General features: G+C 47.3%; 1 protein-coding gene across 9 annotated transcripts in view; it reads left to right on the top strand.

The window, feature by feature from the left end:
• brd4 (bromodomain containing 4) overlaps window positions 1-15,170 on the top strand; it is a 194,293-nt gene that overhangs the window by 69,183 nt on the left and 109,940 nt on the right. For all 9 annotated transcript variants that reach the window (XM_070867331.1, XM_070867335.1, XM_070867329.1 and 6 more), the window contains one exon: window positions 3,589-3,907. In XM_070867331.1, coding sequence (XP_070723432.1) covers window positions 3,623-3,907 — 285 coding nt within the window. In that variant the 5' untranslated portion in view covers window positions 3,589-3,622. The remainder of the gene's footprint in view (window positions 1-3,588; window positions 3,908-15,170) is intronic.

A 15,170-nucleotide genomic window follows, 5' to 3' on the forward strand; every position in this document is an offset into this window, starting at 1 on the left:
AATGTTCCTCCCTCCCCCAAAAAGCCTTGTCCCTCCCTATCTCTATAACTTGCTCTAGCCCTACAACCCTCGGATCTCTGCACTCCTCCAATTTTGGCCTCTTGTACATCTCCAATTTTCATCGCTTTGCCATTGGTGGCTGTGTCTTCAGCTGTCTAGAGCCCTAAGCTCTGCAATTCACTTCCAAATCCTTTCCCTCTTCCTTTAATTGCTCCTTGTATCTACATAAGAACATAAGAAATAGGAGCAGGAGTAGGCTATACAGCCCCTCGAGCCTGCTCCGCCATTTAATATGATCATGGCTGATCCAATCATGGACTTGGGTCCACTTCCCCACTTACTCCCAATAACCCCCTATTCCCTTATCCAGATTTACAACCCTCTGAGAAGAAATTCCTCCATCACAGTTTTAAATGGGTGACCCTTATTCTAAGATTATGCCCCCTAGTTCTAGTCACCCCTATCAGTGGAACCATTCACTCTTTGATCAAGCTTTTAATCATCTGTTCTAATATTGTCAGGTGGCTTGGTGTTTTAAATTTTGTCCAACGCTCCTGTGAAATGCTGTGGGACATTTTTACTATGTTAAAGGCACTTATAAATGCAAGTTGTTGTCTGGTTCAACCAAATTTGCTTTGATCTATGCTAACTATTAAATTTCAGAAGTGTTTGTAACACTACATGGCTAAGTGAGCAAAACTGTTTAAAATGTTATACAAACTTTCCTCATTTGTGTGTCTCGGCGTGATCTTCCCATGACTCGTAAGTTACCCCTACTCATGCTCTCTATAGGCATTTCTAGTTCTGCTCTTCCTGTTTTCAGGTGAGTGATATCTGCCTGATATTTCCGCTTTTACACTTGACTGTTCTCTATCTTAAGAGCAAACATACAGCACCAAATCTTTTCCACTTCCCTCCCCCTCTTCTCCCCACCAAGCTCTCTATGTAACAAAAAGACACTCCCTTATCCTAATGGGAGAGTGCCTGACTGTTATTTTCATGGGTCTGTGATTCTCAGTTCCTGAAAGGGCCTGCTTACACTGTAATGTAGTCGAGCTGTAGTAATACCTGCCCTCTTGTATGGCTGAGACATGGACCATGTACAGTAGACATCTCATGTTGCTGGAGAAATATCACCAATGATGTCTCCAAGATCCTACAAATCCCCTGGGAGGACAGGCGCACCAACATCAGTGTTCTCATTCAGGCTAACATCCCCAGCAATAAAGCACTGACCACACTTGATCAGCTCCGTTGGGCAGGCCACATAGTCCACATGCCAGACACGAGACTCCCAAAGTAAGTGCTCTACTCGGAACCCCTTCACGGCAAACGAGCCAAAGGTGGGCAGTGGAAACGCTACAAGGACACCCTCAAAGCCTCCCTGATAAAGTGCAACATCCCCACTGGAGTCGCTGGCCCAAGACTGCCCTAAGTGGAGGAAGTGCACCCGAGAGGGCGCTGAGCATCTCGAGTCTCAATGCCGAGAGCATGCAGAAATCAAGCGCAGATAGTGGGAAGAGCGTGCGGCAAACCAGTCTCACCCACCCCTTCCCCCAACGACTATCTGTCCCACCTGTGATAGAGTCTGTGGCTCTCGTATTGGACTGTTCAGCCACTAAAGAACTTACTTCAGGGAGTGGAAGCAAGTCTTCCTCGATTCTGAGGGACTGCCTATGATGAGTCGAGCAAAGGAGATCCATGTACACTTCCATAGTGTAAAACATCCTATTACATCAGAAGAGATGAGAATATGGAAACTGCATGTCACTATATTGCTGCATTCTGATATATAACTTTTATAAACCATAATTAATGTACAGTATTTCAACTCATTGGTGGCTCCATTTTGTCATATGAAATACCTATTCAGCGAGTGGTGTGCAAATGCCAACTTAAATTGTTCCATCAATCTGTGTATCTTTATATACATACCACTGCTGGTTAGACACGCCTTCATTGTGGTGCAGAGACATTTTTAATTAGCTTTCCACTGCTTGTGTGTACAGAGATGCGCAGTGGAAAGCTAATTCAAAATGTGTCTGCTTCTCTTTGGGGCAGGAGAGCAGACCTCCTTCAGTCCCTTCCTTTTTACCAAATGCTTTCTTGGTTTTAGGGGGTTATTAAGCTATCTGGTATTACTGCATTCAGCTACAAGAAAGTATGTCTTTGTAATCTCCTCCAGTCCTATGTCCCTCCAAGATATCTGCACTTCTCTAATTCTGGCCTTTTGCACATCCCTGATTTCTACCATTGGTGGCCATGCCTTCAGCTGCATTGTCCCGAAGCTCTGAAATTCTCTCCTCCAACCTCTCTGCCTCTACCCCTTTCTCTTTTAAGAAGCTCCTTAAAAACGACCTCTTTGACCAAGCTTTTGGTTATTAAGCAACTCACTTTTGTTTAATGGCCCAGCTAGGATCAGGAACGTGTCCTGTGGTGTGTTAGATGTGGTTTTCTGATGTGCTGCATCTTTGGGCCACTTGTTCAACGTATTAATTGGTGAAAGGAACAATAGAACTCTTAAATATAGTAAGTAATATTGGGAATCCATGGCATAGTCCCAGCTCTGCAGGAAAGGCAGTTTTGCTTGGCTTGTGAAAGGACCGATGGTTATTAGCTTTTCCGTAGTCTTCTAGTGTAGAACTGTGCCCTAATCATACTAAGTCTTGTCCATCTTGAACATAGTAGTTCCAGTCAGCAGGAAATTGTGTTTTAGCCCATAACACAGCTTTATTACTAGGGCTGAGCTGAACATGCTCTTCAGTACAGTTTGTGACGATTTGGGCAGAAAAATAATTGGACAATTCAGAATTTCTTTAGTTAAGTAATCATGAGCAACATGCTTAAAAATAAATTTGTTTCGTGCATGACTGCATTCTGATTTTTTTTAAAGCAAGAATTTAAAAAAAATTAGGGCTGGTACCATTATCCATAAACGTAATTAAATGTTTAACCCAGGATGATTTAGGCTGCTTTTGTATTTATCTAATGCCGACAGCTCCCAATTAGTCGGTTCTCTGAAACCAGTGGCAACTGTAAAGAATGCAACAGTTTTGTTGAGGCCAACAGCTGCAAAAGAATTTTTTAAACTGGGTCTTCCTCACTGCTTACTTCAGTGTTACAGTCAAAGCCTTGATGCAGATTGTGTGCGTAACTCGTGGGCGACGAGATGAATTGGCTGCAGAAGGAATTCCTGGGCAATCTTTGAGCAGGCGTAATTTCACATGTTGCTAATGTCATGACTATTATGGCCAGTGTGCATGAACAGTTAGTTACAGGCAATATGTGCGCAAAACGCTGAAATTAAGTTTGCAGCCTGTCTGCACGTAGTACGACTGTACCTTATACATGAGAGCAGGGCACTTGAGTCATTCTCCTGGCACTTAGCATTTTTGGATCCTGAAGCATATAAGCATAGTTACCCTGGAAATGTATTTGGGTTCCTGGTGTCCTTGTTTCGTGGTTAATTCACTAATTGCACTATCCAGGTCAAATGCATAGGGGTTCATTCAAAGTTTACTATGGGTATTAAATACACACACTGCTACATGGTGTTTAAAGTCTCTAATTCCACTCTTCTCATTACAGGCTACCAGGTGAGGTCTACAATGGGATCAATGGTATGTCGAGTGAGAGTGGCCCAGGGAAGAGACTAAGAAAATTACCAGCGATGGGGGATGGCCTAGAAAGCACACAAATGTCTTCGACACAGTCACAAGCTCAACCCCAACAACCAAGTAATGCCAGCGGTAACCCTCCCCCTCCTGAAACGTCCAACCCCAACCAATCCAAACGGCTGACGAACCAGTTGCAGTTTCTGTCAAAAGTGCTCCTGAAGACGATATGGAAACATCAGTTTGCTTGGCCTTTCCAACAGCCTGTGGATGCTGCAAAACTAAACCTGCCTGTAAGTTGCCTGCTTTCCTTTCTAGTGAACCATTTAATTTTTATTTTAACCAGCGGATGTTACAAAAAAAAAATGTGTGATGTCAGCAGAGGGAATTTATCAAATTTAAACTGAAATGTGTGTTAGTTGCACCCCATCCCCTCTGATCTCCATCACCCTTGCATGTTCTCTGCATCCAGGCTTCTCTTTTGCAAATTGAGCAGCAAAAGTGACTTGGAACAGTTCTACCTTCGGTTTCCCCCCCAACCTCCTGCCCTGCAGGAAAGTACCAAGTGTCTGTTCAGTGCCTTTCCACAGTGGCAGAGCAGGCAACATGTGGACTTGCGCCCATGATTTTCTGTTGTTGCTAATGTTGTTAGAGACTAAGTAGATGCCAAGTGCTTTGCTACAAGGAGAGTTTCCCCAGGTGACTTGTGCACATAGCTAGACCATGCATCTGTGGGGTGGGGGCATCGCAGGTGTTCTGAATCCTGTCTTCACGTGTAATTCACGTGTAATTCACATTCCACAGCAGTCACTGAATTGTGAGCAAATATTGGAACCCTGCGTTATATTTAACATTCCTTAATCAGGGATTTATGAGACTATTGTAATGGTCCCACTGATCCAATTGAGACCCGTTAAATCGGCACAGACTGGGATTAAACCTACTGTGGTAAGTGTCAATCTGGCTCAGTGGTAACACTCACTTCTGAGGCAGAAGGTCATGGGTTCAAGCTTTACTCCAGTACTTGGGGCTAACTCCAGTGCAGTACTTGAGGGAGTGTTGCATTGTTGGCGATGCCGTCTTCAGTTGAGATGTTAAACCTGGTCAGGTAGATGTAAAAGATTGCATAACACAATTCGAAGAACAGCGAGGGAGTTTTCCAGTGTCCTTCGATCAGTGCCACCCAAATGTGTTAACTGACCATTTATCTCATCGCTGTTTGTGGGACTTTGTTGTGTGCAGATTGCCATGTTTGCCTACATAACAATAGTGACTGCATTTGAAAAGTAATTTAATAGTCTGCGGTTGTGGAAAGTGCTACATAAAGGCAAATTTCTTCAGTCCCATTTGATACAGCTCATCTAACCGTATAAACATGAACCCATTGGGAATAAATGGGTCCTTTTCAGGTTGGAAATCGGTGGTTAGTGGTGTCCCACAGGGATCGGTGCTGGGACCACAACAGTTTACAGTATAAATAGATGACCTGGAAGAGGGGACAGAGTGTAGTGTAACAAAATTTGCAGATGACACAAAGATTAGTGGGAAAGCGGGTTGTGTAGAGGACACAGAGGCTGCAAAGAGATTTAGATAGGTTAAGCGAATGGGCTCAGGTTTGGCAGATGGAATACAATGTCGGAAAATGTGAGGTCATCCACCTTTGGGGGGGGGGGGGGGGGGCGGCGGAAACAGTAAAAGGGAATATTATTGGAATGGGGAGAAATTACAACATGCTGCGGTGCAGAGGGACCTGGGGGTCCTTGTGTATGAATCCCAAAAAGTTAGTTTGCAGGTGCAGCAGGTAATCAGGAAGGCGAATGGAATGTTGGCCTTCATTGCGAGAGGGATGGAGTACAAAAGATCCTGCTGCAACTGTATAGGGTATTGGTGAGGCCGCACCTGGAGTACTGCGTGCAGTTTTGGTCACCTTACTTAAGGAAGGATATACTAGCTTTGGAGGGGGTACAGAGACGATTCACTAGGCTGATTCCGGAGATGAGAGGGGTTACCTTATGATAGATTGAGTAGACTGGGTCTTTACTCGTTGGAGTTCAGAAGGATGAGGGGTGATCTTATAGAAACATTTAAAATCATGAAAGGGATAGACAAGATAGAGGCAGAGAGGTTGTTTCCACTGGTCGGGGAGAGTAGAACTAGGGGGCACAGCCTCAAAATACGGGGGAGCCAATTTAAAACCGAGTTGAGAAGGAATTTCTTCTCCCAGAGGGTGTGAATCTGTGGAATTCTCTGCCCAAGGAAGCAGTTGAGGCTAGCTCATTGAATGTATTCAAATCACATATAGATTTTTAACCAATAAGGGAATTAAGGGTTATGGGGAGTGGGCGGGTAAGTGGAGCTGAGTCCACGGCCAGATCAGCCATGATCTTGTTGAATAGCGGAGCAGACTCCAGGGGCTAGATGGCTTACTCTTAATTCTTATGTTCTTATGAGCCCACAGAAATTTTCTTGTATTTAAAAAGGCACATTTCTAAAGTCAAGAGTGGCTGTTAAGATGGCTGGTGATTATCTGGGATGGGCGGCATTTGCTGCAACATGTTGGGGTTCAAGATCAGCTTTTGATTTACCATGTGGTATGTTCATGAGCTCGTGCGTTACAGCAAACAGCTTTGAAATGCAAAGCAAGTGAGAGAGAGAGAGCGTTCGTGGATGAATTATTTTGTGCTATACCCAGTTGTGAGCACAACATGGGGTTGGGGGGGTGGGTGGGTGGAGGGTAGCTCGGAACAGTTTGCCTGCAGGTTGCGAGGTGGAAGAGAAGAATTTGAAACAATATGATAAAGTTTCCAGCTGATGAGAACAAACATCTTTTTCAAAAATACACACAAGTGAATGGTGTGTGCAGTCTAGGCACAGGTGTGAAATACCTGGTCTAAATTGTTGCTGCTTTTGACCGACTCAAACATATCCTGAGTATCTAATATTGGCAACACTTCCACCCATGTAGTTGATTCTTATACTCCGGGCAACTGGGGATGGCAATAAATAAAACCCTTCCAACATTCAAAAACACAACAAATAAATAAAAAATGCAAGTGACAAGCTAAGTGATTTCTTAATCTCTTGCTCTGTGGTGCAAATGATAAATGCTTCTGGACCTATTATAACCAGATAGATTTATTTGGCTGTTTAGAAGAGCAGAGGTTTGCCACCCAGAAAGCTGCAGATGCAAAACAGTGACCTTTTGTCAAACCTATAATTAAAAGATATTGTGTATAGCGCGCACTTCTGTACATTTCACATTTAGTTCCTGTGAAATGCTGTTTGCAACCTAATGGCTCCTCCTTTGGCTCGGTGTCAATATTTGTCTCCTGGGAAGTGTCTTGGGATGTTTTATGTTAAAGGCGCTTGTATAAATGCAAGTTGTTATAAAGGCCTTTTTTCCCAACATTTTTCAAGCCTGCTTATATTTACCTCTGGCCCATTCTTCCGATGTGATTGTTGGATCTTTCAGGCTAATTTTGTTCCATCAGCCTCTTCCAGTCGCAGTTGTCAGCATGCTGAGACTTGTTTGCCTCCTGTTTGCATATCTCTTTTCTCATCTAGCTGTACACGTGTGTCCTTTAGTCGCACTTTTTTTCAGCTCTTTGTTTTTAAAAAAAAGTCCTCCTGTGTTTTTAAGTAGCGCTCTGCTGTTCCTTTAGTCAAGTTGCATGGTATACAGCGCGCTCGCATTTGTCTGTTTAAAGCCACTATGATGATGAGCAGGATTGGGAGCTTGCAGATTTGGTAATGCCAGCAATGGTGGTGACAGTTGGCCAGATGGAAATGGGAGAGCACAGTATGGCACCCTATTTAAAAAGTTTGAGCTTGGGTGGTCATTGGTTTGGCAGCTAAAGCAGAGATTAGACATGGAATAGGAACTGTGGGTCTGGCAGAGGGAAGCAGCAGGCACAGCAAGTATTGGGAGTGGGGACGGCAACCAAGCAAAACTTGTCTGAGGGAATGCCCAGTGGACCGGGGAAAGGTGTGGCAGTGATGGAAAGGCTGGATTGTAGGTGTTCATGTTACCTGTTAATAGAAGCCATAAGACAGCTTAAAAACAAGGCTACAGGTGCGGACGGAATACCTGCTGAGGCATTGAAGTATGGCGGAGAGGCACTGCTGGCGCGAATACACGACCTCAGCTCTCTCATCTGGAGGGAGCAGAGCATGTCGGGGGATCTCAGAGATGCAGTAATCGTGACCATCTTTAAAAAAGGGGACAAGTCTGACTGCGGCAACTACAGAGGAATCTCCCTGCTATCAGCCACTGGGAAAGTCGTCGCTAGAGTCCTCCTCAACCGTCTTCTTCCCGTGGCTGAGGAGCTCCTCCCGGAGTCACAGTGCGGATTTCGTCCCCTACGGGCCACAACGGACATGATGTTTGCAGCGCGGCAGCTACAGGAAAAATGCAGGGAACAGCGCCAGCCTTTATACATGGCCGCCTTCGACCTTACAAAGGCCTTTAACACTGTCAACTGCGAGGGTCTATAGAGCGCCCTCCTCCATTTCGGATGCCCCCAAAAGTTCATCACCATCCTCCGCCTGCTCCATGACGACATGCAGGCCGTGATCCTTACCAACGGATCCATCACAGACCCAATCCACTCCGGACTGGGGTCAAACAGGGCTGCGTCATCGCCCCAACCCTCTTCACAATCTTTCTCGCCAACAAGCTCCCTGCTGGAGTGGAACTAAACTACAGAACCAGTGGGAACCTGTTCATCATGCGCCGTCTCCAGGCCAGATCCAAGACCATCCCAACCTTTGTCGTCGAGCTACAGTATGCGGACGGCGCCTGCGTCTGCGCACATACAGAGGCTGCACTCCAGGACATAGTCGACTTATTTACTGAGGCGTACGAAAGCATGAGCCTTGCGCTAAACATCCGAAAGACAAAGGTCCTCCACCAGCCTGCCCTCACCGCACAACACTGCCCCCAGTCATCAAGATCCACGGCGTGGCCCTGGACACCGTGGACCACTTCCCATATCTCGGGAGCCTCCTATCAACAAGAGCAGGCATCGACGACGAGATCCTACACCGCCTTCAGTGTGCCAGTGCTCCCTTCGGCCGCCTGAGGAAAAGTGTGTTTGAAGACCAGGCCCTCAACTGTCACCAAGCTCATGGTCTATAGGGCAGTAGTAATACCTGCCTCCCTGTATGGCTCAGATACATAGACCATGTAAAGTAGACACCAAGTTGCTGGAGAAATATCACCTGGAGAGATGTCACTACAAGATGCTACAAATCCCCCTGGGAGGACAGGCGCACCAACATACCAGCGTCCTCATTCAGGCTAACATCCCCGGCATTGAAGCACTGACGACACTCGATCGATTCCGTTGGGTAGGCCACATAGTCCGCATGCCAGACACGAGACTCCCAAAGCAAGTGCTCTACTTGGAGCTCCTTCACGGCAAACGAGCCAAAGGTGGGCAGCGGAAACACTTCAAGGGAACCCTCAAAGCCTACCTGATAAGTGCGACATTCCCACAGACACACCTGGGAGTCACTGGCCCAAGACCACCTTAAGTGGAGGAAGTGCATCCGAGAGGGTGCTGAGCACCTCGAGTCTCAATGCCGAGAGCATGCAGAAATCAAGTGGAAAGAGCATGCGGCAAACCAGTCCCACTTACCCCTTCCCTCAACGACTGTCTAACACCTGTGACAGAGTCTGTGGCTCTCGTATTGGACTGTTCAGCCACCAAAGATCTCACTTCAGGATTGGAAGCAAGTCTTCCTCGATTCCGAGGGACTGTCTATGATGATAAAAGAAGCAGGTGTGTCTTTAGATTCCATCATGCATGAATTGCTGAATACAGGTAGTGTGACTAAATTGTGACACCAGGAAGCAGATAGACATACTGATCTTTGGAGCTGCTGACAGCAAGTTGGATGATGATGGTGATTTATAATATTATATTCTCTCGCACATTCTTGTATTGTGCTGGCATGTCACTTTAAGACCATCAGATCTAATTGCTGGCCCCGGCTTGTGGTCATTTAGAAGTTAGTTCTTAGTCGTCAGGTAGAGTCTAGCTTTTGTGTTTTTTTTTAGTAACACAGTTTCGAAAAGTGACTCCTGAAATCAATTGGAAGCTATTTTTTGTTAGTATATAGATTGGAAATGTCTAGCTTTTAATTTTTAGTATTTGTGGCATAGGAATTTTTATGACTGTTGCAGAACTTTAAAATTCAGAAATTGTAAAATTTTGATCTTGAACAAGTGATGCATTTGGGATGTTGGTGCTGCTCAATATTTTTTATATTGTGCTTTTGTCTACTTTTTTTTTTACAATCCAATGTTAGTTTTGTATCAAAAATGATTCTTCTGATTTAAATAAAAAAATGGTGTTAGTAAGAACTTTTATTTATATAGTGACTCTTTCAGGTTCTTAGGAGGCTCTGGAGTGTGTCATAGCCAATTAATTAGTTTTGAAATGTAGTCATTATTGTAACACAGAAACCGTGCCAACCAATTTTCACAGCAAGGCCCCACAAACAGCAAATGAGAGAAATGATCAGCTAACTAGCTTTGGTGGTGGTTGGGATAAATGCTGGCCAGGGCATTGAGAACTTAACTTCACTGTTGCTCGTTGCATTCGGCTGTGGATTATTTTATATCCACCTGAACAAGGTGGCAGGGCCTGTGTTTTAACGCCTCATCCAAAAAGACGTCACCTCTGACCATGCAGTACTGTCTCCGTATTGCACTGAAGTGTCAGCCTAGTCCTTAAGTGGGGCCTGAACCAATAACCCATCGAGAGTGCTACCAACTGAGCCAAATTAACACTGGCTGAAAGTACGAGTATCAAAGCAATGTGTTTCAAAACTCTCCTGTTTAGCATTACGGTCTATTTGTGGTTCTGGCTAATTTATAGCATCAACAGGATGGCTTTTACCAGGGGGCTGGTTATGTTAAATGTTATGGAACTGAACTTGGCAGTTTTTAAGGGATTGTACATTGTGTCCAACTATTTGAATTGATGTTTAAAAATCCTTGAATTCAAGCTGCTGTGTAAAATGATTCTTGTAGTACACCGTAATCGAGAGAAACAGTTTTCACTCTTGTAGCACCTTGTAAAGCTAACATCTGGTGAGGTGATTTGCAATTTCCTGCTTCAATAGTCTTTGGAAGACAAATTGCGTTCACTTGGGGAAGTAAAACCGTATCAGCACTCGGCCAGACACCACTAAAGATGATCTTGACTCTTCTGATTATTTCTGTTGTCGAATCCATCAATTTTACATGCAAATTGTAGCACTGTACTAGATTAAGATGTGTTTCCAGGTTGCTGTTGCAGACGTGATCAAACTTCCACCATTCACTGCTTCATTTAATTTCTTTGCAAATGTTTTTGAGCATTGAAATCCTTGCATAAATTTTCTTTAAAAAAAAATGTCCTTGCAGCAATAATGTAGAATTGAAGTGAATTCAAGTTCCGCCTGTTCTTGCATATTGAGGTAGAAAAGAAAACGGTCAGTTGCTGATGAAATTGGTAAATAGTCCAGAGGGCTTAAAAAAAAATGCGTCTTTTAGAAAAAACGATTTATAACTCGGGAGTAACAAAAACCTGGTTGTGGGGGAAAAAACTGGTTAGCCGTGAATTTCCCTTGCAGTATATTGAGAGAAAATCTTTTCCAGAAATCACCTGTTTCTGCACACACCTTTTTTGGTACTTTATTGTTCTAAGAATGAGTTTTATTTTGTTACTTTCTGGAATAGGATAGGTTGTGGGAAGATCGGACAGCCTCTTAGTCCAATTCAAACTTATCGAGCAGAAATACAGATTGTTCTTTCCACTAACAACTCAATTTAAGATTCCTACAAACTTTCAAGCATTTGGTCTGGTAGTCGTCATAGGCAGTCCCTCGAACGAGGATGACTTGCTTCCACATGAGTTCACAGATGTTTCAATGAAGGACCAGATATTCCAGTCCTGAACTCCAGGGGTGGAAGATGCCTGTGCGTGGATTTTTTAAACATGTGGTGACTGTTGCACATCAGCCATCACACGGGCTTGACAGAGCTAGCTCTTGGTCCAGTGCCAAGGGTTAACCAGGACGACTGGGGACCTGCTCTGCTGCACGGATCTAGTGCGCGCACACATCGCAGTGGGTGGGCTGGCCAGTGCTGCCCCTGGGCGCTCTGCTCTTCTGGGCTCCGTACCCTCATTTGCCGCACCTCCGCCACAATCTCTCGCCGCTCCTCCGCCACAAAACACTCGCCGCATCTACGCCACGATCTCCTGCTGCATTCACTTCTGCAACAAACATTCGCCAAACCTCTGCCACAATCACCCGCCGAATCTCAGCCACGACCCCTCAACGCTTCTCCGCCTCGATCGCTCGCCACATCTCCACCACAACCTTCTCGCTTCCCTCCTGTACCTGGGCCCCGCTGATGTCCTGCCCACGCTCCAAACAGCAACCTGGGTCCTGGTGATGTCGCCCATCTGGAAGCCGTCGCGTACCTGGACCAGCTTGCACTCGAAGTTGTAGTAGTATGCCGCTCCAGCTGTTATACTTCCCGACCTGCGGAAGTGTTCTCTTGCAGGTGGGGGGGGCGTCACGATGCTCCAGAGCCCGCTACTCCAGCTCTGGTAGTGCAACAGAGGAGACCTGACCATGTTGTTTCTAAAAGGGGAAGGGTGCTGTCATATTCTCGGGAGTAAACCACACACTGGCATTTCATTTGTTGTGATTATTTCAAATAAAATGCTTATGAACTGGACAGTACAGCCAGCAAAACACTATTCACTGATGCAGTATTTTGTTGCTGGCATTTAAAGATAACTATTTACAATTGGATGTTCAGAAGTAGAGATATATTAGATAACAAGGACATGATGGGCTAAAAATGGCCTCCTTCCGTGCTGTAAATTTCCATAATTCTAAGGTGGGAAGGGCTAATTGGATGAGTCAAACAAAGCCACTCTCCTGTACTGATTGGGGGGAGGAAGAAAGAGGAGAGAAAAACTTACGCTTGGACTCCTTTATATTAAAAAAAAGTGAAACATAGAAAATGAACGTTGGCAAGAGGATAGAATTCAGCTCCACTGTTGGAATCGCCTATAATTTAGAGTGAGTTCCGAAGGTACTGGTGATAATTCAGATTCACAATCAGCGGGTTAAGTTTCGAGATTGATTCAGACTTAATCTTTCCTCTTCAAAACACTTACTGGATTTCCATAAGCTGTCCAACCCGGCACTTGTGTTGCACGCAACAGGGCCTGTATGACAATTGGATATGTTCCAACACGGGCCTAGCTTCGGGGTGAGTGCAAACACTGGGCAGTTTGAATTCTGTTTGGATTGCTGACATAAATCAAGTAAACTGAATTATTTTGCCAAGGCTTACGAAACATGCTAGGTGCATTAACACTCTGCTGCCCAGCACTGTCAGAAAGGCCAAGTGGGTGAACTGGATCAGGCCTGTTTAATTTTAAAGGATCTTGAATTCACTGATCTTGTCCAACTTTTCGTGGAATAAACTGAATTTTTACAAGCTCTTAATAATTTGAATGAATTACACTTCTCCAATACTCCTGAATCTTTTGTGGAATACTTATAATCATGATATATTGAGGCAAATTAACATTTCAAGTCTGAATTTTTTTGTCCCTTCATAATCCGCTCCAATTAATTCAGTCTTACTTCCATTAAAAAAAAATTGTTATCCAGTAATTTGAATTAAATAAAGAACTTTAATTTATATACCACTGTTCACATCCTCGAAGTTCTAAAGCGCTTTACAGTTAATGACTTATTTTTGAGGTGTAATTGTTTTGTAGGCAAGCACAGCAGCCAATTTGCATAAAGCAAGGTCCCACAAACCACAATGAGGACTGATCGATCATTCAATCTGTTTTTGGTGGTTGCAATTGAGGAATAAATGTGGACCAGGAGAACTCCCTTGCTCCTCTTTGACTAATGCCATGAAATCTATATATGCCGAGCCGAGAGCGCAGGCATGGCCGCGGTTTAACATCACATCCGAAAGACAGCACCTCTGAATGCAGTCCCACTTCCCTCGCTACCCACTCGGTCCTCCCTTCCCCCTCGCTACCCACTCGGTCCTCCCTTCCCCCTCGCTACCCACTCGGTCCTCCCTCCCCCTCGCTACCCACTCGGTCCTCCCTCCCCCTCGCTACCCACTCGGTCCTCCCTCCCCCTCGCTACCCACTCGGTCCTCCCTCCCCCTCGCTACCCACTCGGTCCTCCCTCCCCCTCGCTACCCACTCGGTCCTCCCTCCCCCTCGCTACCCACTCGGTCCTCCCTCCCCCTCGCTACCCACTCGGTCCTCCCTCCCCCTCGCTACCCACTCGGTCCTCCCTCCCCCTCGCTACCCACTCGGTCCTCCCTCCCCCTCGCTACCCACTCGGTCCTCCCTCCCCCTCGCTACCCACTCGGTCCTCCCTCCCCCTCGCTACCCACTCGGTCCTCCCTCCCCCTCGCTACCCACTCGGTCCTCCCTCCCCCTCGCTACCCACTCGGTCCTCCCTCCCCCTCGCTACCCACTCGGTCCTCCCTCCCCCTCGCTACCCACTCGGTCCTCCCTCCCCCTCGCTACCCACTCGGTCCTCCCTCCCCCTCGCTACCCACTCGGTCCTCCCTCCCCCTCGCTACCCACTCGGTCCTCCCTCCCCCTCGCTACCCACTCGGTCCTCCCTCCCCCTCGCTACCCACTCGGTCCTCCCTCCCCCTCGCTACCCACTCGGTCCTCCCTCCCCCTCGCTACCCACTCGGTCCTCCCTCCCCCTCGCTACCCACTCGGTCCTCCCTCCCCCTCGCTACCCACTCGGTCCTCCCTCCCCCTCGCTACCCACTCGGTCCTCCCTCCCCCTCGCTACCCACTCGGTCCTCCCTCCCCCTCGCTACCCACTCGGTCCTCCCTCCCCCTCGCTACCCACTCGGTCCTCCCTCCCCCTCGCTACCCACTCGGTCCTCCCTCCCCCTCGCTACCCACTCGGTCCTCCCTCCCCCTCGCTACCCACTCGGTCCTCCCTCCCCCTCGCTACCCACTCGGTCCTCCCTCCCCCTCGCTACCCACTCGGTCCTCCCTCCCCCTCGCTACCCACTCGGTCCTCCCTCCCCCTCGCTACCCACTCGGTCCTCCCTCCCCCTCGCTACCCACTCGGTCCTCCCTCCCCCTCGCTACCCACTCGGTCCTCCCTCCCCCTCGCTACCCACTCGGTCCTCCCTCCCCCTCGCTACCCACTCGGTCCTCCCTCCCCCTCGCTACCCACTCGGTCCTCCCTCCCCCTCGCTACCCACTCGGTCCTCCCTCCCCCTCGCTACCCACTCGGTCCTCCCTCCCCCTCGCTACCCACTCGGTCCTCCCTCCCCCTCGCTACCCACTCGGTCCTCCCTCCCCCTCGCTACCCACTCGGTCCTCCCTCCCCCTCGCTACCCACTCGGTCCTCCCTCCCCCTCGCTACCCACTCGGTCCTCCCTCCCCCTCGCTACCCACTCGGTCCTCCCTCCCCCTCGCTACCCACTCGGTCCTCCCTCCCCCTCGCTACCCACTCGGTCCTCCCTCCCCCTCGCTA

This window comes from Pristiophorus japonicus, chromosome 24, assembly GCF_044704955.1.
Source record: "Pristiophorus japonicus isolate sPriJap1 chromosome 24, sPriJap1.hap1, whole genome shotgun sequence".
In the NCBI taxonomy this organism is placed as follows: Eukaryota; Metazoa; Chordata; class Chondrichthyes; family Pristiophoridae; genus Pristiophorus; species Pristiophorus japonicus.